At 35.8% G+C, this 21,179-nt stretch overlaps 1 protein-coding gene and 1 pseudogene across 1 annotated transcript; one reads left to right on the forward strand and one right to left on the reverse strand.

Annotated features, from left to right (window-relative positions):
• Window positions 1–457: 457 nt before the first annotated feature.
• LOC121809237 lies at window positions 458–12,179 on the forward strand (annotated as a pseudogene).
• Window positions 12,180–12,785: 606 nt separating this feature from the next.
• Window positions 12,786–14,258, reverse strand: LOC121808074 (protein RICE SALT SENSITIVE 3-like). Its single transcript, XM_042208414.1, has 7 exons — window positions 14,042–14,258; window positions 13,917–13,952; window positions 13,724–13,846; window positions 13,546–13,651; window positions 13,430–13,471; window positions 13,293–13,349; window positions 12,786–13,215 (listed from the first exon to the last, which is right to left on the reverse strand). The coding sequence occupies exons 1-7, from the start codon at window positions 14,176–14,178 to the stop codon at window positions 12,877–12,879; spliced, it is 840 nt and encodes a 279-aa protein (XP_042064348.1). The 5' UTR covers window positions 14,179–14,258; the 3' UTR covers window positions 12,786–12,876.
• Between the last annotated feature and the right edge of the window lie 6,921 nt (window positions 14,259–21,179).

A 21,179-nucleotide genomic window follows, 5' to 3' on the forward strand; every position in this document is an offset into this window, starting at 1 on the left:
GTGCTGACCCAAAGTTTATACTCCGATGAATGAAGTATAAAATACTCCTTCCGTTTTTTAAAAATAACAACTATTTCCATTTTGAGCCGTTCCTTAAAAATAGAAACTTTATAATTTTTCTATTTTAGGACATTGGACCCATTAACTCTACTTTCACTATTTTTTCTCTTATTCTCTCTTACTTTACTCATTTTCCTTTCTTCTCTCTTACTTTACCAATTTTTCTCACTTATTTACTAATTGTGCATTAAAACACGTGCTGTTTCAAATGTTTATATTTTTTGAATAGTGAGGGAGGGAGTATTAAATTTAAAACTTTTCATACTAAATTAAAATATTCACGAAATATTTTGGAACTTGTAGGAGTTGTACACTCTTGTGCTGCTGCGGCTAGGCCGTTGAGAGTGTGTGAAATTCGTCTAGAAATTGCAGGTGAATCTGGTAGAGCGACCCAATCATGAATCCTTTCTCCTCCGGCACTCGGCTGAGGTTAGTCGTAACTTATGTGTGTTCATGCTTTTCAGTGTATTTATTTTTACATCAAGTGTGGAGATGCGCGTAATTGCGATTTAGTCTGCTTCATCTTAGCTTGTTTTGATTCGTTTTTGGTTAATGTCTCATTGGGACGTAGATATAGGTTCATTTGTTGGTTTAAATTCTCGGACTTGGGTTACTATCTTTGTTTTTGGAGGATAATTTCAGGATGAATTGATTGATAAAGTAAACAAGGATGTTTAACTAATTCAAGTAAAGCTATAGCGGCGTTATGTGAGTTATACAGAACGACCAATCATCATTTTGTGATTCAAATAATTACGTAATCACGTTCCCATGCTTGAAATGAATCCTTCATATCTCCTTTTAACCGCTCAAGTATCTTCCTGTTTGCCGCAAAACTTAGTTGGTTAGTTGTATGAACAATTTCCAGTTCAACTTGCTTTTATGTCTTTCTTTCGTTCTGCAGTATAGATACAGTTTAGTCTAGTTTTTTATTTTTTATTTTTATTTTTTATGTATTTATTTATTTATCCATTTGCCTTTGTTTGCAAACCTCCTATAAACCTCAAAGCCCCAACTTTAGGTGGATGCCATGCATACAATTGCATTTCATTTAGCTGATTATAGAGATAAGATTGTTCTAAATTAGTATCTGCTAGGGACATGATTCGAGCTATACATACTTGCAAAACTGCTGCAGAGGAACGTGCTATTATTAGAAAAGAATGTGCTTCTATTAGTGAAAATGACCAAGATTATATGCATCGCAATTTGGCAAAGCTCATGTTCATCCACATGCTTGGTTGCCCAACACATTTTGGTCAAATGGAATGTCTAAAATTAATTGCGTCTCAAGGGTTCCAAAAGAAAAGAATAGGTTATCTTGGTCTGATGTTGCTCCTTGATGAAAGACAAGAAGTTTTGATGCTTGTTACGAATTCAATAAAACAGTATCCTTCTTACTATGTATGATCAAGCAACATACTCAACCATGTCTATTGATAGTAAAATGAGAGAATATTGCGTGGCTTTCTAATGTAATCACTACATATCATCCTTCTTTTTCCTTGCCACATGTTCTTTATTTTGGCTTAACTTGTGGATAGAGATCTAACTCGTACGAACCATTATATTGTTGGACTTGCTTTTTTGTGCCTTGGGTAATATCTGCTCTGCAGAAATGGCTCGTGATCTTGCACCAGAAGTCGAAAGATTGCTTCAATTCAGGGATCCTAACATCAGGAAGAATGTAAGCATTTTGGTTTCTCTTGAATGCTGATTAAGATTTTCTTTTTTTGTTTTTTTTAAAGAAGAAATGAGTCCAGAGATCTACTACCTATAAAGTCTATCTCTAGTATATTAACTATGCTATACCATTGACGTCTTCATGTATCAGAGTATTATATTCAAAAACACCAAGCAATGATTTAGAATGACTTTATCACATTTTACTTGTGACATCATGGTTATAAAATGGTGGTAAAATGAAAAAAAGGAGTATTTATCTTATCGGGCTATTTGATTATTCCTTGTCTTGCTCCATGCACCACAATTCACCACAAAGAAACAAATGTGAACTACATTTGTGGAAATTGAAACCTCATTTGCTTTTTTTGTAGATTACTTGATTGTCTAGAATGGTTTATTTTCCTTTTGCTTGACAAAACATGATAGAGTAAAGGCAAGAGAGAGCAAGAAATTAACATATTATACGAAACAAAAAACGAGCGAATAAATAAACTGGTATAAAAATTCCTCACTGAGGCTGACAGCTACTGCCATTCACAACTCTATGACCAAAGCTCTCCCTCTCAAACCTCAAGGGACCATTTATAAGAACTACATAAAGACTCCTACTCCTAAAAGAACTCAGAAACAAATCTATTCCTAGAAGATTACCGACGCAAGATTCCTTACGCCAAAGAACAACTTAACAAAGACAGATAATTCAAGATAAATACCAATGACAACTAAAAGTCTATCTCCAAGCTAACGATAATCTGCAATGCCCCTTCACTACATTTGTGGATGCCAAGGCTGTTGATCTGTATCAATTGTGCCCCCAGCGGAAACAACCTTGTCCCCAAGGTAGAAGTAAGGAAAGTCCTCAAGGTCAAGGCAGAAGTAAGGAAGCTGACACCAAACATCCTCAATATCCATCCATGTCAGGTGGTTGATGCGTTTAGCCATCTGGAACACTGTAAAGTAATTCGTGATAGTTTTAAAGGCCATTTGGAATAAGTGTCAGAGACCACCGTAAATTGTTGTGCAAAATTGTTAAGAAAGACCTCTATATATTGCTTTTGTACGAGAAAAGAGTCAATATTGTTGTCTCTCTGATATAACATCCATTTGATGTTCATATGTAGTGTGAAGTGGAAATGTTATCTTCAGTTCAGTATGATCGTACTATAATTTCCCTTGCAATCTTTGTTTCAGAAAACTGAAAGTTTTACACTTATATACCTTGGAGCACCAACATGATGAATGCTTCCTTACTAGCCATTTTCAATATTTTGTCAGAACATAGGATGTCTGATACGTTTTATTGCCTATGTTGACCTTATATTTTTGTTTCATCAACAGGCAGCACTATGCACACTATGGATAATCAAGAAAGTGCCAGACCTGGCAGAGAATTCTATAAATGCTGCTGCTGCCTTACTTAAAGAAAAGCACCATGGAGTCTTAATAGCTGGAGCCCAGCTTTGCACAGATATGTGTAGAGTCAGTACAGAGCCTCATGAACATTTCAGAAAGGCAAGTTTTGTGCCAGTTGTGTGCGCTTCCTGGAGCCAACATATGAAGAACTTGGCGCAACTTAAAAAAAATCTAATGTTCTTTTTGTTTATTTTTTCGCTTTCCGGAAATTCCTAGATGACGTGGTCAAACTTCTAAGGGATCTTGCAAACAGTCCATATGCACCCGAGTATGATATTTCTGGGATCACAGATCCTTTACTTCATATCAGATTGCTCAGGCTTTTGCATGTTGGGCCAAGGAGATGCTGATGCTAGTGATGCTATGACTGATGTCCTTGCCCAGGAAAGTTAGCTGTGTTGCTCTAAGCTACAAGGGCAAATAATAGATCACTGTTATACATTTATGCTAATTTCCTCCATAAAAGCCTTAATTTTGATGTTTGATGCTTGGCTTATAATATCCAGTACTTTCAAAGGAAAATCTTGTAATCTGAGAGTTTGTTATTTTGTTTCCCTGATGTTTTAGGTGGCTACCAAGACTGAGACAAATAAAATGCAGGCAATGCCACCCTCCATGAATGTGTTGCTACAATCATGAGTATTGAAGATAATGGTGGATTACGCGTGCTTGCTGTCAATATTCTGGGAAAGTTTTTGTCCAGCCGTGACAACAATATTAAGTAATTTTCTATGAACAAGTCATGGGGACCACGAAAAGGTCAAGAAAGCTGTGAGGTTTGGTCTTACATAACCATCATTTTTTCGTGATATACTTTTCAGCTTATCCATATTGATTTGTACACCGAAGCTCATTTGTAGCTAAACATCTGTTTTGAGAAGCGCCTGGCATACTACTGCGAGCTGATATCTTAATATATAACGCTGGCAGAATGATGATATTATGCCTTTCCTTCAATTCTTAAGAATACTGTTATCCAACAATGATCTCACACTTATATTGTAGACTCTTCTACTAAAAGTGCCTTTAAGTGCTACTTTGATATCTAATGTTGTTCCATGAGGAAAGTTGTAATGGTGACTTGTTCACTTAGGCGTATATATCTTCTACTTACTCTTAAGGATGTATATTTGGGTAGCAAGGGCATTCCTTGCTGTATTGTTCTATTTGGAGTTCTCGACTCCATTTTGGTTGAATTTACCTGGACGGTATTCTCATATTTCTGATTTTTGTTTCTGCTACTTAACCGAATGTCATTATTCCAGGTACGTAGCATTGAACATGCTGATGAAAGCTATCTCATTGGATAGTCAAGCAGTACAGAGGCATTTAGAACGTGTAAAGGTATCATGTGGCCACTACGTATTTTATTTTTTTAACTTGATAGTTTTCCCAGTTAAGTTTCTAATATTTCTATATTCAGTTGTTCAATGCTGATGAAAGCTATTTCATTGGATAGTCAAGCAGTACAAAGGCATTTAGAACGTGTAAAGGTATCATGTGGCCACCATGTATTTTATTTATTTTTAACTTGATAGTTTTCCCATTTAAGTTTCTAATATTTCTATATTCAGTTGGATGCTTCTGTTTCAGACAGGACACAATTTATCCATGAGAATTCACCATGCATCTTACTATCTAAATACTCTCTCGATGTATGCCCCCGTCTTTATTTTTTGGTGGTGGATTATCTGTATACTTCTAATATGTTTGACTTCATAAATTTTTATTGATGATTGATGAGTAAGTACCCATATATTTAAGCTCAGATAATTATTATTTTTGTCCTTGTGCTGCATATCGTACACCTACACCCATTGTCTATTTCATCATCTGCTTTCTGCACGTGCTTTTAAAAGAAAAACGTGCTTTGGTTTGTCATCTCATTATCCTTTCGTATAGTTGATGTAAGCTAGTAGAAATACTGGAACTTGGTTCTCATGGATCTCAAAGCTTCAATATAGATCCGATTTTTGTGAGAGTGTTTCAGGATGGAAATTATGTAAAGGATGAAGTGTGGCATGCACTTATTGTCGTAATTACTAATGCTCCAAACCTACATGGGTATACTGTTAGATCTATATTCAAGGCTGTTCAAAAATCAAGAGAACAAGTATGCTGCAGAGGTGTTGATTCCTTATGAAATTTGGTAAATTGTCTTGCAAACGCACAGTCATGCCTGTTTTGCTATTTTTTTCACCAGGTAACTCCTGTTCGAGTTGCTGTGTGGTGCATTGGGGAATATGGGGAAATGTTGATCAGTAATGCTGGCTTGCTTGATGCAGAGGATCCAATAACTGTGAGTTCACGCTTCTTAGGATTTTCTTCAAATTATCATCTTTTTTTTATCAATGCGAGCTTCGAACAGGTAGCTGAGGCTGAAACTGTGGATCTTGTAGAAACTGCAGTCAAGCGCAATTCTTCGGATCTAACAACTTAAGCTATGTGTTTGATTGTGTTAATTTAGGTGGTGTTCGGTTTCCAAGATAAAATAATACCAAGATACAATCTAGGATTGAGTTGTGAGATTATTTTAGTCATAGGGGGTTAGCTATGACTAATTATCCCATGATTATCCATCTAGGATTGAGTTGAGGGGTTGAATCTCATGAACCAAACACATTACAAATTTAATCCTGGATACAATCTTGTAAACCGAACACCCCCATAGTATATGAATTCTATCCCACATTGGTTATTTAACATAGCCTAGCTTAGTTTCTTGTACAATATATATGTGGCATATGTTTACTAATGATATATACAACTACTTTCTCCACTATGTCTCTATATTTTACTGTTCTACATGGTACCAGAGCAGATTCGAATCCGTCACTATGTTAAAAAAAATGAAAATTAGGGTTTCGAAATTTAGGTTTTTTTCCGCCTCCGTTGCTACTGCTGCTCTGTTCTGCCCCTTCTCCACTACTCTGCTCTACTGCCTGCAACTGTTATCTGCTAATACTGCTGCTCAATTTTGTGTTATTTGCTACTGCTGCTCAATTCTGCTCCGACTCTACTTGCTCAATTCTGCTCCGGTTTTACTGTCTGCAACTGTTATCTGTCTGCAATTGTTATCTGTCTGCTACTGTTGCTCTGCTGCTCTATTACTACAGCTATTATTCTATTCCTCCTACTGCTGCCGTCCTCCTGCTACAGTCTCTTTTTATCATGTCTGATTTTAGACCGCCTATCGAAACCACCATTAAGGCGCCAAGTTCTTCATCTACTACTGATGCTACCTCTGTAGCTGCGTTTGTTGTATCTCCTGGTAAGTCTTAGATGTTGGATTCAGGTGCCTCTACCCATATTACTGGTACAAAATCCCTTTTCTCATCTTTTTCTCCATCATCTCTTCCATTTGTTCGTCTTGCTGATGGCAACCATTCTCCAGTAACTGACACTGGTGTTGTCAAACCCACTACTCATATCACTCTTGATAATGTTTTATTTGCCCCAAATTTTCCAGTCAGCTTAATATCTATTGGCTAGCTAACAAAAACTCACAATTGTTCTATCACTTTTTATCCTTCATATTGTATCTTTCAGGACCTGCAGACGAAGAGGACGATTGGTAGAGGACATGAGCGTGGTGGTCTGTACTACTTGGATCCTATTTCACCTGTCTCTCCTAGTGCTCTCTCTGCTGCTGTGTCTCCATATCAGTGGCATTGTCATCTTGATCATCCGTCTTCTTCTAGCCTTCGTAGTTTAGTTCAAGTTGCGTCTGTTGATTTTAATTGTGAGTCATGTGAGTTGGGCAAGCACCATCACACTTCCTTTCCTTCTCGAGTCGAGACTCGTAGCTCTTCTGTTTTTGATTTAGTTCATTGTGATGTTTGGGGTCCGAGTAGGATTGAGTCCGGGGGGTTTCAAGTATTTTCTAATTCTTGTTGATGATTATTCCCGTATGTCATGGTTGTATTTGCTTAAATACAGAAGTGAAGTCCCTACTGTTCTAAAATCTTTTTATCATGAAATAAAGACCCAATATTCTGTTGATCTGCGTATTCTTCGTACTGATAATGCTCTTGAGTTCACACAACAATCTATCTCATTTTTTTGTGAATCTCATGGTATAATTCATCAAACCTCTTGCTCTCACACTTCTCAACAAAATGGGGTAGCTGAGCATAAGCATCGTCATGTTTTAGATGTTGCGCGTACTCTTATTTCTCACATGCATGTGCCTAAGTATCTATGGTCTGATGCTGTTCTTACTGCATGCTTCCTTATTAACATGATGCCATCTAGTGTGTTGCATGGGGATATTCCTTTTTCGTGTCTTCATCCTGATAAACCTCTTTATCATATTCCTCCACGCATTTTTGGATGTACTTGTTTTGTTCATGATCTGACTCCTGGGTTGGATAAGTTGTCTCCTCGCTCTATTAAGTGTACTTTTCTTGGTTATTCTAGAACAAAAAAGGGATACCGATGTTTTGACCCTCTAACCAAACGCCATTATATCTCTGCAGACGTTACCTTCTTTGAGTTTCAGCCTTATTTTACTCATTCTCAAACTAAACCAACCAGCCAGTTATATCCTACTCCTTTACCTGCCCAAACTTTTGTTTTTCCTATGTCTTCTGCTTCTCCTGCTCTTCTTTTACAGGTCTATACACGACGTCATCGACCTGCAACAGCCCTGAAGCCCCTGAAACAGTACCAACAGTCTCATGTCCACTGCCACAGTCATCTTCGCCTCCAGCTTCTGAAGATCCACCTCCTTCTGATGAGTTACCCATAGCCATTCGTAAAGGTAAACGTACTTGTACCATCAAACACCCCGTATGTAATCATGTTTCCTTTACTCGCTTGAGTGCTCCTTTTCGTGCCTTTGCTCTTTTCCTTTTGTCTACAGTGATTCCAACTTCTTACCAAGAGGCACTCAAACACCCTTTATGGCGAGCCGCTATGGATGAGGAGATGCGAGCTCTCTTGAGTCGTGGTACTTGGATTCTAGTACATGCCCCTGATTCGGTGGATATTGTATCTTGTCGTTGGGTGTTTATCATAAAATGTCTTGCTGATGGTAGTATTAATCTTTACAAAGCTCGGCTTGTGGCCAAAGGATACACACAAACTTATGGTATTGATTACTTTGAGACGTTCTCGCCCACTACTCGTATGAATTCAATCCGAATTCTGTTCTCTTTGGCTATTAATCTTTCGTGGCCCATGTATCAACGTGATGTGAAAAATGCTTTCTTGTATGGTGATTTGACTCTGACGGTCTTTATGGAGCAACCTCCGGGATATGTTGCTCAGGGGGAGGATGCTACTAAAGTTTGTTGTCTCAAAAAGGCAATTTATGGCCTTAAACAAAGTCCCAAGGCGTGGTTCGATAAGTTCAGTAGTGTCCTTGGAACTATTGGTTTTAAGTAATGCAAGTCTGATCATTCGGTTTTTGTGCGACGTCAAGCATCGGGTATTGTTATTCTCATTGTATATGTTGATGATATACTCATATCTGGAAGTAATGTTCGTGGAATTAAGGAAACTAAGAAATATTTGTAGCAACATTTTGTTATCAAGGATCTGGGACGTTCTAAGTATTTCTTGGGAATTGAAATAGCACACGGAAATTCTGGAGTGTCTCTATCTCAGCAAAAGTATGCTACAGATCTGTTGAAAGAAACTGGACTACTTGGAGCAAAACCCGTTGATACTCCTATGGAGGTTGATCCAAGTGTTTGGGATGACAGTGGAGAAGTCTTGTAGGATAAAGCTAAGTATAGACGTCTAGTTGGAAAACTTATCTACTTGACAGTAACAAGGCCTGATATTTCCTTTGCTGTTGGCTTAGTCAGTCGTTTTCTGGATAAGCCTAAGCAAGTTCACTCGATGCTGCTATTCGAATTCTTCAATATGTCAAGAAATCTCCCGGCAACGGATTGTTATTCAAAAAGAATGGGCATCTAAAAATTGAAGGATATTCTGATGCTGATTATGCTGGTTCTAAGTCTGATAGAAAGTCTACTTCTGGATATTGCACCTACTTGGGAGGAAACCTTGTAACTTAGCGAAGTAAGAAACAACATACTGTTGCGAGATCGTCTGCCGAGGCTGAGTATAGAGCTATGGCTCATACTGCTATTGAGATGATCGGAGTCAAGAATCTACTTGGAGAATTGAGGTTCACTTTCAATGAACCTTTACCTATGCATTGTGATAACCAAGCCGTCATTTCATTCGAGAGTGTGTTTTGAATCGGACAATTACTACTCCTTTCACTTCATCGTCTAACCAGATTGCTGATATCTTCACAAAACCGTTGCGTGTGAAGCGTTTCTCAGAACTTTGTACCAAGCTGGACTTGATCAATATATATGATCCAGCTTGAGGGGGAGTGTTAATATAGTATATGAATTCTATCCCACATTGGTTATGTAACATAGCCTAGCTTAGTTTGTTATACTATATATATGTGGCCTATGTTTACTAATGATATATACAACTACTTTCTCCACTATGTCTCTATATTTTACTGTTCTACAGATTGCATTGTTAAAGCTATCAAGTCGATATCCTTCATGTGCAAAGTATGTTCGCATTTGTTCTCTGCATATTATCCCAGGGTTGCAATTTCTATAATTGCTAATTTTTAATCTTAATTGTGTGTTTGGTAGCATTATGAAGTCGTGGATCGTTTTGTTATCTATTGCAGGAGAATAAAAGACACTGTCCTTCATCAAAAGGGAAGCCTTGTGCTTGAGTTGCAACAAAGAGCCATTGAATTTAACTCTATTATAGAGAAGCATGAGAAAATTAGGTACAGATTCAGTCACTCAACCTTGATTACAAAATTTATACTTTCTTTTATTTGCTTCTATTTGACGCCTTTAAACTTCTAAGATGATGCTGTGTGGTCCAGATCTGCATTGGTGGAAAGGATGCCGGTGCTTGATGAGGCAACTTATAGTGGGAGGAGGGCTGGTTCTGTACCAGCTGTGGTTTCAACTTCGCTAGGACCTCTACCATAAATGTCAAATGTGTTGCTAAGCCCACTTCAGCTCCTCTTATTGATTTACTCGATCTTAACTCTGATGATGTTCAAGCACCAAGCTCTTCTGGTGGAGATTTTCTTCATGATCTTCTTGGTGTTGATCTGTCTCCTGCTTCACTAGGTTAATTTTCTTCATGTCTCCTGTTGTTGTAATATCTTTGTTACAACAAAGAGAATAATATTGTTCTAAATTAGTTTTTGGTTTCTTTTTCCTCTACCACTAACATCTGTGTCTCTTCAGTTTCAGGAACTAATAGTCAGGCCCCAAAGAATGGAACAGATGTCTTGCTAGACCTTTTGTCTGTTGGAGCTCTTACAGCCAAAAGTAGTTCGTCAATGCTTGATGTGTTGTCATCTGAACAAGATAACAAAAGGTCAGAGGGTCTGCTAGACAATTTTGCATCTCTTTCTACATCTTCAGCACGGTCCTCTTCCGCCTTTGCAAGTTCTTCAATGATGGATTTGATGGATGGATTTGGACCCAGCTTGTCTGTTCCTGGCATTCCTGGTATGATCTATTCATTAATCAAGTTACCTTTGTTAAAATCTCTTGAATTTGTCCCACATCGACTTGGTGATGATCCTATCTCATCTGTATAAGAGTGGATAACCCTCCTCCCTTGTGAGGCCTTTTAAGGGGTGAGTGACCCATTTCTAATAACCTTCTTTCTCTTATTACTTCATTCCTAGTACTATGATGCCCTAGCTTCAGTTGCAGAAACAGAAGGGCCCATCCTATCCATCAGTTGTTGCATTTGAGAGTGTGGCTCATTGAAGATAAAAATTCTCAGACTGAGGCTCAATTTGTGAACAAGTCTCCTGATATCTACTCTAATTTTAAATTCCAGGCTGCTGTGCCAAATGTGTTTCAAGCATGTATTTGACTTAAATCCGTATCTGCTTTTCTGTGCTGGAGGTCCTAAGAGATTATTCTGCTCAAAGTAACTCCTCTCTTGTCCCTTGTATAAGCTAGAGATTTCAGTACTTGATAACCAATATTTAAACTGAAAGGTTAAATTACTGGAAGGCACTTAAATGTGTGATGGTTTTCTAAATCAATCATCTTCCTTTTTTTGTTATTTGTGGTGATAGTTCTTATTGCTAAGCCTTTTGCGCGTTGCTTTTGTTATTTTTTTGGCGTGGAATCTTGCTCCTAATATTTATAGCCTTTTTGGTTATTGAATCAATCCTCGTATCGTTTTGTGAACCCAATGTACAGTTTCTTCAATTGCACTTGGAACCAGCCAGTGGCAACACACTTCCAGCAAGTGGTAATGGATCAATCGCACAGAAGCTAAAAGTTTCAAATAGCCAGCAAGGCAAGGTAAGATAATCCATATCTATATGCATTAGTGATAACTTCCAATGTTTTTTATTATTAGTGCATATCAGTTTACTTGCCTATATATGTATGCATATATATTCTTCAGATTCATGTATTACTAATATTGCATGAACCGTGTAGGAACCCTTTTATCTTAAAATAGGTTACAATTGCATTGGCAGTTGATATATGGAAAGATGCAATAGTGCTTTCAGAATACCGAGTTGTAAGCTACCTGTTTATGTGCATTTCATGCTTATGCATAATTGTGTTTTTACTATCAGAAATCTCAGGTGTTGAGAGTAAGAATAAACTACAAGGCCAATGGCAAAGACATTTTGGAGGACGGTCAAATAAGCAATTTCCTCGTGGGGTGTGCTGTAGAGCCAGGATTTCATGAACGGGCGGGGAAGCAGCTCTTAAGACACATTGTTATGGCGGAAATTGGGGTGTGCTGATTTGAACGACATCCTATCTTTGCTAGTGATCTCTTCCCTGAGAAAAGCAGTTTAGGTACATTACCAATACATTCAATTTTATTTTATTTTATTTTATTTTATTTTTTGACAATTGCTGGATCCAATTTTACCCTTATTTGTAGTTGAGGTATTTGACTGGATTCTGATTGTATCCAATCCGGGCAAGCTTTGCATAAATTTGTAGAGAGAAATGGAATGTGTTTGCTAATTGCTATTGTCTATTGTAAATATTTCTTGACCTTCTTTACTTAACGAGAGACCAGAAATTAATGTGTCATATCGTGTATGTAAATTGAATTAATTCTTGAATGTTTTAGGGATCTAGAGATGAATCACATAAATGTCTAATATCAAATCCAGCCCAATCATCCTTCTAAACCTTCTTGCCCAAAACTTTAAAGCTAACATAAAAATATTTAATTACTTATTACGATAAAATCAAACTATATTAAAACAATAAAAATAATGCCGAGAGGACCTTTACGAATTCGATCTAAGAAGAAAATATGTGTACACCTGCAGAATTGAGTGTATTGTTAGGGTAGGCTGCATTTTATGGAGTATTGAAAAACAAAGCTAGGAAATTAAATGCTAACTTATACTCCATACTATAGTAGTATGACTTGATGAATCTAAAAGTAAAGACGTTACCCAAAAGAAAAGAAACCCAAAAAATGAGCAACAGGCGTATGCACTTATTGTAGTTGCCCCCCAATAGCTAGCCAACAACTATCGTAGGTGAAAATCGATCGATGAATATATATGATGATGACGTTTTGGCGTTATTAATCAATCTAGTTGGAGCGACCAAGAATTGAAGAAGATGATATAAAGAAGCCTAGCAACAAGTAGTACAATATTAAGGAACCAAACACAGAATTAATTGAACATCATCAATAGTGTTATTAGTTGTGGTGATGATGATGATGGTTATTAGTGTAATAGGGCGGTGGCAGGCTACTCTCTCCGTCTCCGGCCTCATTCTCCTCCCTGGCCTCCACGGATGGCAGCTTCGAGAGGAGGGCTTCAAGGCTGCTCATCGATGGGGTTATTCGGGGATCGTAGTATTCATTTGGTGCATGATTCATCAAATGGTTTTGATAGTGCCACATTTCTGGAGGTACAGTAGCATATGGTGACGAAGATGATGAAGACGATGGATGTGGCAACAAAACCCCCGGTATGCTTTCAATATGGATCAGCTTCTTTCTCAGCAGCACTACATAGCTCAAGTCCTCAACAACCTGCAGCACTTATTATACCTTCATTAATTAATTAATTCCACATAGAGAGAGATAGAAGGAAATAGAGATAACAGAACCTTGTGGACAGCTCCTAATTGAATGACACCTTCTCTTACAGCAATCAAAGCAATAGTCTGCAACAATTAATTAATTCCTAAGTACTAATATTTTGAATGATTGAGGTCATAATAATAATGAATTCATTCATTGTTACCTTAATACCGGACCGGAACTGAGCTTCCCAAGTCCTAGGATGCTGTTAATTTAGTAGTAGTATATGTTAAAAAACCATAAGAGTGACTTACTAAGATATGTTTAATAATTACTCACAGAATCAGCTGAGTTGTGCCATGCTGATAGGAAGTTGATTTCTTGATCATTTGGTTCTTTATGGATCCACTTGTGGCTGTGATCAGCCGCTACTTTCCCAATCAAACTGAACATTATTTATTTACTGTATTAGTTTATAAGCTATACATATAGATATCATTAGTATGGAGAAACATACCCTTCACCATAATTGTAGATTTCATGTGACATTTTGAAGAAGATGTCAGGCTGCAGCCCACTTTCCTTCATCTCACCACCACAAGCTGCAAAATTGCAAAAACCATCTTCCCAAACCAATATCCTAATCCAACAAAATCAATAATTAACACCCCTTGATTAAATACTTAATACAGCTAACCTAAATTAATTACCAGTTCTTCCTCACCCCTCTTGACCTGTCATCCCACCTATCATCAAATCCAAACATAATAATACTATGTCAAATGTATAGCTAGGTTAAACATAATTAATTAAGTTGTAGAGGGAGTATAGTAACTTAGGAGGTGGATAATTTCTAGGAAGAATCCTCCAAAAAACAGCATAAACCCATTGGGAATTCTCCTGTATACAGAGACTCCTCAGAGTGTGTTGGAGAAGATGAGCTACAGCTAGAGAGTTGAGTTGTTCTTCCATTCTATCTCTCTCTTCTGATGAAAGAACTACCTTTTTTTTTATTCTCTATGTTTGTCGAACCAATTTGCAAAACAAGTAAACCCCAACATTTCTTTACTCCCTTTATATAAGGCTAAGCCCACCTCACCAATGTCTCTCTCTAATTAATGGTGTTGGGAAATAACCAACAATTATGATAAAAACAATTAAGAACACCAAGATTAGTTACCTAATTCTTTTAATTTCTTAGTACTATATCCTTAGAGCGTCGATTTGGCTAATTTAGTCATATGATCATAGGACAAGGATAAACGTGTAGAACTTATCGCCTTTCTATCCAGGTACTCCTACTCTACTCGATTCATCTTCTCAGGCTTTTCTTTCATGGCCTCATATAGGTATTTAATCATCGATTTGCATCTTCCATAAACTAAAATCCAATCCAACAGAATTTTTCGATTGTAATCGTTCATCAAGCTAGAGGTAATTCACTAAACAAGTTCTGATAAGAATATGTCCTACTCTACAGGTTGAAGAGAGCTACTTATTACAACCATGGAGTGAATCCTTATAATTTTACTATAACTCTCATCAACTTTATAATTCTAATCATTAAAAATGAATGATTTGAGATTGGCCAACATTTTCTGGGTCCAGTTTTCAAACCTCCATTCAAAACTAGCCCTAATAGTCCCATCCTATGGTTTTGTTCATCCTCACCGAAAACCTTAGCATCCATAATCACTACATCAAATTTATGCTTTGATGAGTTGCTCTATATCTTTTTTCTATGACACATACTATCAGTATTTACACATGGCTTCTGCCTAATCTCTCCTACTACTTTACAAGTACCTCCATCTTCGAATTTTAACTTAATCAAATTCAATGCCTTTAACTAGAGGAGTAGTTGGTAGTTAAGTTGGAGTATTATTTTAAGGCGGTCTAGGTTAAATGAAATGAAATATATGCGACTTGCCTATAGTAATTTCCAGGATTCCACATTCGAGGAATTATGATTCATTATCAATATATACAACCACTGCACTAAACTTAAACCCATTTTAGCGGCAAAATAACAAACATAATTTTATAGAAGGTGTCACGTGCTATATTTATTTTTTCATGTATAATGAGTGCAAACCTAGAAAGACAACACTATAATTAATTATTGGATCATGATGTATTAGTTGTATCGTATACATTTATTGATTTATTTGATACCTACACTTGATATTTTCAATAATACACTATACACGTCAGAACGAATCATTTTAATTTAAAACCAATCTCTTTTATTATTCTTGACTATCATAAATTCATAACCAAGAATTTACTCAGTTGAAAACCTATTAATTGAGTCATATTTATTGTATTAAATACTACAATTTAGATAGCCTGTGCCAAAACCTACATGTACATTTGTCAAAACAAGACAAAATCACTGTGTGTATGTATGCATTATAGTATGTTATACGTATATAGTAGTAATGAAATGTGTAACAAATTAATTAAGCATGAAAAAATCATGTGGTCTTGACTCTTTTCTTATCAAAAGTTTTTCTTCTGAAATCTCTTGCCACCTAACTGATGATTAACACATTTTTCGTTAAAACATAAGAAAATTAGGTGAAAATTGATTCAGAAAAGCCCATATGTACAGTCACGGATATTTTAATTTTCACTTTTGTTTTGTTTAGAAAATGGAATATAAATACTCGTATAATTCTACTATGTGAATGTGATGTGAATAGAAGGTTGTGAGCACTCCTTTAACAGTGTATACATCACTCTCAATCTCTGACTCATCGTGTACAAACATATCACAGTTTTAATAAAGAGTGGTCGAATTCCTCAGTGTACTTTTTTTTTTCTTTTTTCTTTTCTGAGTTTTGGTAACTTGTAGTACTTTTTTTTCCTTACATACTGCTGCATGATTACAACAGCTGATCATATAAAAATACATGCATATATACAACATATAAATGTGGGTGCTAGAATGTGTGCAAATATATTTTTGTAGAACGTGATTCCATAAAATCAAATAAAATATTTTTTCAACGTATATATATATATATATATGGTGATTGGTGCATGTGAGATTGTGAGTGCTTCATTTCATGTCTAGCAGGCTGACAGAGACATTAAGGAAGCCTTTTTGACCATTCATTAACAAGAAAACATGTACTACTACTACTCTTTATGCAGTGGTGAAAATTGATGCACCATTTTAGTGGTATTTCAATTATTTCCCCTACTTTGGATTCTTCACACATACCACACGCAGAGAGAGAAACGTAGGGTTTCTTAACCATATAATATTAGTAGCAGTACATAGTAGTAGTATATTTTTGTTGGCCATAGTCCATGTATATAGTAGTATTGCATTGTGAATTGACACAATATAGGGTGGGTGCGTGTATGTACGACTGCACAAGCAGAGGAAAATTGAGACAAAACCTGAGGAAGTGATGTTAGCAGATGAAGTGTGTTTGGGGCTGGAAATAATCCCAAGTTTTTATTTTTCACATTTGTTGTTTCTGATTTGGGATAGTGATGGTTGTGGTGATATTTGGATTTTGTTCTTATTCATAAGAGCATCCGCAGCAGCTGTACGCTGTCCGTCCGTGCCACTGGCACGCCCCTCCTTCATCCGCCGCTGCAGCTCGTCCGTCTGTGCCAGCGGCACGGACGTGCTCTTAAATAAGAGCAGCGTCGTGCCGCTGAGCAGCCTTATGTGGTGGGCTGCGATTGGCCAACGACATATCCGTTGGCAAATTTGATTTTTCTTTTTTTTTTAAAAAAATATTCGAAAATAATATCAAAAATTTTTAAAAAAATATTTTTGGATTCCCAAAAAATAGAGCCGTTTATGGACGTTTTTTTGGAATTTTTTAAATTTTTTTAATCCCAAAATCATCTATAAATATTAAATACACGCATTTATCATCCACTTTTCACATCAAATTATCTCTCATTCATATTTTTTAATACTAATCATCTACATCTTCCTCTCTTATTTTCTAGGATTTTAATTATGTAATTTTTAATTTGTAGGATTTTAATTATGTATTTTTTTTATTATCTAGGATTTTAATTATATATTTTTATTTTTTTATGATTTTAATTTTGTAATTTTTATTTTTTAGGATTTAATTATGTCATTTTTATATTTTAATGTATTTTTATATTGTAGAAATATTTTTAGTAATTGAAGTATTTAAATTGAATAATAGAATGGTGGGACCCTTGAGCTTATCCTTGCGGAAGAGCATAAATGTGGGTGTTGTGCTCTTGGCTAAGGACATGGAGTAAAAGTAGCTCCAGGCCCACCTTCGTGCTCTTATTTAAGAGCACGGATGGGGATGCTCTAAGTTGCAACTACATGTATTCAAATTTACCATATCTCCTGTGGATTTTGTATGAAAAATAATACTACTCCATACTACTTGCAAAAGGTTAGAGATCCCAACCCAAGGGCCCTCACATCCCGGCCCGATAGTATTGTGAGCGTGTTTAAAGGCCCGCTAGGGGGAGGGCCGTAACCCACTATTCTGCCAGAAACTCACCTCTCAAGGCCTCACATTTGTGTCTGAGAGGTGTTGCAACTACGTAGTAGTAAGATTCGATTCTTGACCATTCTTGTAAATCTATCCCTACGGAACTAATTGCGTTGCCCGTGAAACCACTACTCCATACTACTTACCACTACTGTAGAAGATGGTAATGAGAGAGAAGATAACAAATTGTAGGAATGCCCCATCCCTTTCCTTCATTAAGAAAGTGGAATCTCTGCCCTTCCCATCTTCCATTGTTATTCGTTACTACTTCACATATATATTTTTTAAATGTTCCCAAATATTCTATTTTAATGTACAGCTAATATCCTATACATGATCCATATATATGGTGAACATTATTAACCATTATAACGTACTCCCTCCGTCCAAGAATAAAAGTATCATTTCCTTCCAATACGGGTTTTAAGAAATGTTAAGAAAAGTGAAGGAAAGAAAGTTAGTGGAATATGGTTCCCACTTGTATATATTAGTAGTTTTAAAAGATATGTGAGTGGAATGAGTTAGTGGAATATGAGACATCTTTATCATTTATGGTAATTATGAACCGAAACTCTTATTAGCGGACAGACAAAAATGGAAAAATGAGACTCCTATTCGCGGACGAAGGGAGTAGCTACAAACTCAAGAAATGGGTCTTTGTGTGATCTATCATCCAGTTTACGAATTAGTGAGCGCTACTCAAAGACCCAAGACCCAAAGAAATTAATGGACGATTCTATGGCAATTTTTTCTTTTTTTTTTCTAATGAAAGAAAATTAATGATGTGGTGAATAATCTTCATCCTCGAATATAGGAGACAAAATATTGATCTTTTCCTTGATTCTCGGTATAATTCTCTCTAAAATTAAGCAATGATGATGAATTGACGATCTCACAGTTTGCACAATAGTTTGTTTTTAAAATGTTCTGTAAAATAATTTGTTTTCCTTCATCCAAACAAAAGATACTGCGCTCGTCAGTAAAATAATTAAGGATATATCTAACGGGTTGCGTTAGTGTTCTAACTAATTTACAGTAATAACTACTCCCTCCGTCCCCCAAAATTCGTCACCATTTGACCCGGCACGAGTTTTAATAAATGTAATAGAAAGTGGGTTGAAAAAGTTGGTGGCATGTGGGTCCTACTTTTATATATTAGTTTTATAATAAAATGTGAGTGTGAATGAGTTAGTAGAATGTAGGGTCCACTACCAAAAATGGTAAAAGTGAAAGGTGACAAATTTTTAGGGACGGATGAAAAAGGAAATAGGTGACAAATTTTCAGGGACGGAGGGAGTAATAAATTTCAATTCTATGTATTAAAATTATCAACACAAAGACATAATTACATCAATACAACATGTAAATTTAAATATCAATACAAAGACATAAATTATCAACACAATAAAGATTGATAAATTTATGTCTTTGTATTGATATTTTTAACATACAAAATTGATATTTAGTTATTAGTTATTACTTTAAAATGTTAGTATTTGATATCTAACCTACACAAAATGTATAATTATCATAAATATTGACATTATTCACCTTGAATTCTAATAATTTATTTAGTCATCATAATTCATGATTCCTAGACTAGGAATCATTCATCTATCATATGATTGGCTAACATATTATTGCATAATTTATAAATAAAACGTGAATAAAAGATAACCAGGCAACATAAGAATATTTTGGGCTATATTCATAAACTTGGTTATCATAAAGTCGATATAGGTGGAATCGACGATTGAGAGTGTATAATCGGTTGATATATTCAGTGTTTTTTTCTTGGAGTGATGAATTTAGAATATCCTCAGCTCTTTACTATATGCAGTTATTTATGTATAAGATTCAGTGTCTTTGTCGACAATCTAATTTAATGCCTACATGAATTATATTCTTCTAGGCTACATATAAATAAATATATTAATGGAGTATCTAGCATATATAAATAAAATAAACTTAAATACCTTAGTCTTTTTCAAAAGAAAATAATGTACTACGATATAAATGCCCTGATCTTGGTCAAATATCAAACTCACATAATTATTAGTAGTACTATTATCATTGTGGTGAAGGTTGTAACGCACTATGTAACATTGAAAGACATGTTGCACTGTTTCAAATTCTGGTATCCATAATGTAATAGTCAAAATCCAAATAAATTCATCTCCATAATCTTTCTCTAATTAATAGACCGATTTGACTTTTGAGCACAGTATTACTATTGTTTGACAGCATATATATGGAATGTAGACTTATATCATATCGCACTAAAATTTAATAGCTGGGGTTAGTGGAGGACTTGATGAAAGCATGGGTGTAAATTTTGTCAAAGAAGCAAAGAGAAAATTTTCAGAGCCAGTGATGAAAGAGCTGTAGAATGGGCCCATATTTGTAATACTAATATAGAAGTAAAAGTTAAAAGATGTGTAATACTAATATAGAAGTAAAAGTTAAAAGATGTCAAGATAAATGTTCATACATATTACCAAAAAAAAAAATGTCTAAATACACCACATACACGTACCTACTATTTAAAATAAATGTCCCTTTTTTAGGTGATAGAAGTGGCAAAGGCCGGTAACAAAAACAAACCAACGAGGATACGAAATATCTAATATGTCATGAAGCAACCAATTATTAAGACCTAAAGGTTGCGTAAAAAAATGTCTTTAGTTTTGACACCCCAATTAAAAAAGGGAACGCAAATGAAAAGATTAAAGTTTAGTAGACAATTATGTCCTCAACTTATGGACGCTTTTCTTTATACTCCTAATTTATTTTTTAGAATTTTTCAATCCAAGTAATTGTACACTCTTAAGTTTTGCGTTCACTAACTCATGGACGCCACCAATTGATTTTTCAAATTTTTTGAATGCAAGGTGATTGTATCTCTAGTTCTATCACGTCCTTATAAGATAATTCTTGTAGTGTTATGTGCGTATAAAATAAATCTTGTTAGTCCAAGTAATTAGACACACTTCTGTCAATTAGTTTTTGCAATCATTGATTCTTTATCGGGGGTTACAAATTAAGAAGGATTATGTTTAATAATAGTAATTATTTGGTAGGGCTGAAAAAGGGGTTTTGGAACTATAGAAAAGGAAGTATTATGAGTAGAGCCCTTTTCGATGTTTCTTTTTACTTATTTAAGCATACCTTAATTAAGTTTCACGGTTGCCCCTTGTTTCCTTTAACTAAAAACAACTCCATCTCTCAGGTATAAGTGTGAGGTCAACTCCATCTCTCAGGTATAAGGGTGAGGTCTTAGAAGATGGGCTTCTGGCAGCTAGTAGATTAAGGCCTCCCCCTTAACGAGCTATTGCGTATCCTGATTTAACCCCCTCACATGATATCGGGCCGGAGTATGGAGGCTGCCAAGGTGACGGAATCGTCTTTTTTTGCTGCAATAAAAACAACTCCAAATCAAGTCTTTATCACGTTAATTAGATA

This window comes from Salvia splendens, chromosome 6 (genome assembly GCF_004379255.2).
Source record: "Salvia splendens isolate huo1 chromosome 6, SspV2, whole genome shotgun sequence".
NCBI classification, from domain to species: domain Eukaryota; kingdom Viridiplantae; phylum Streptophyta; class Magnoliopsida; order Lamiales; family Lamiaceae; genus Salvia; species Salvia splendens.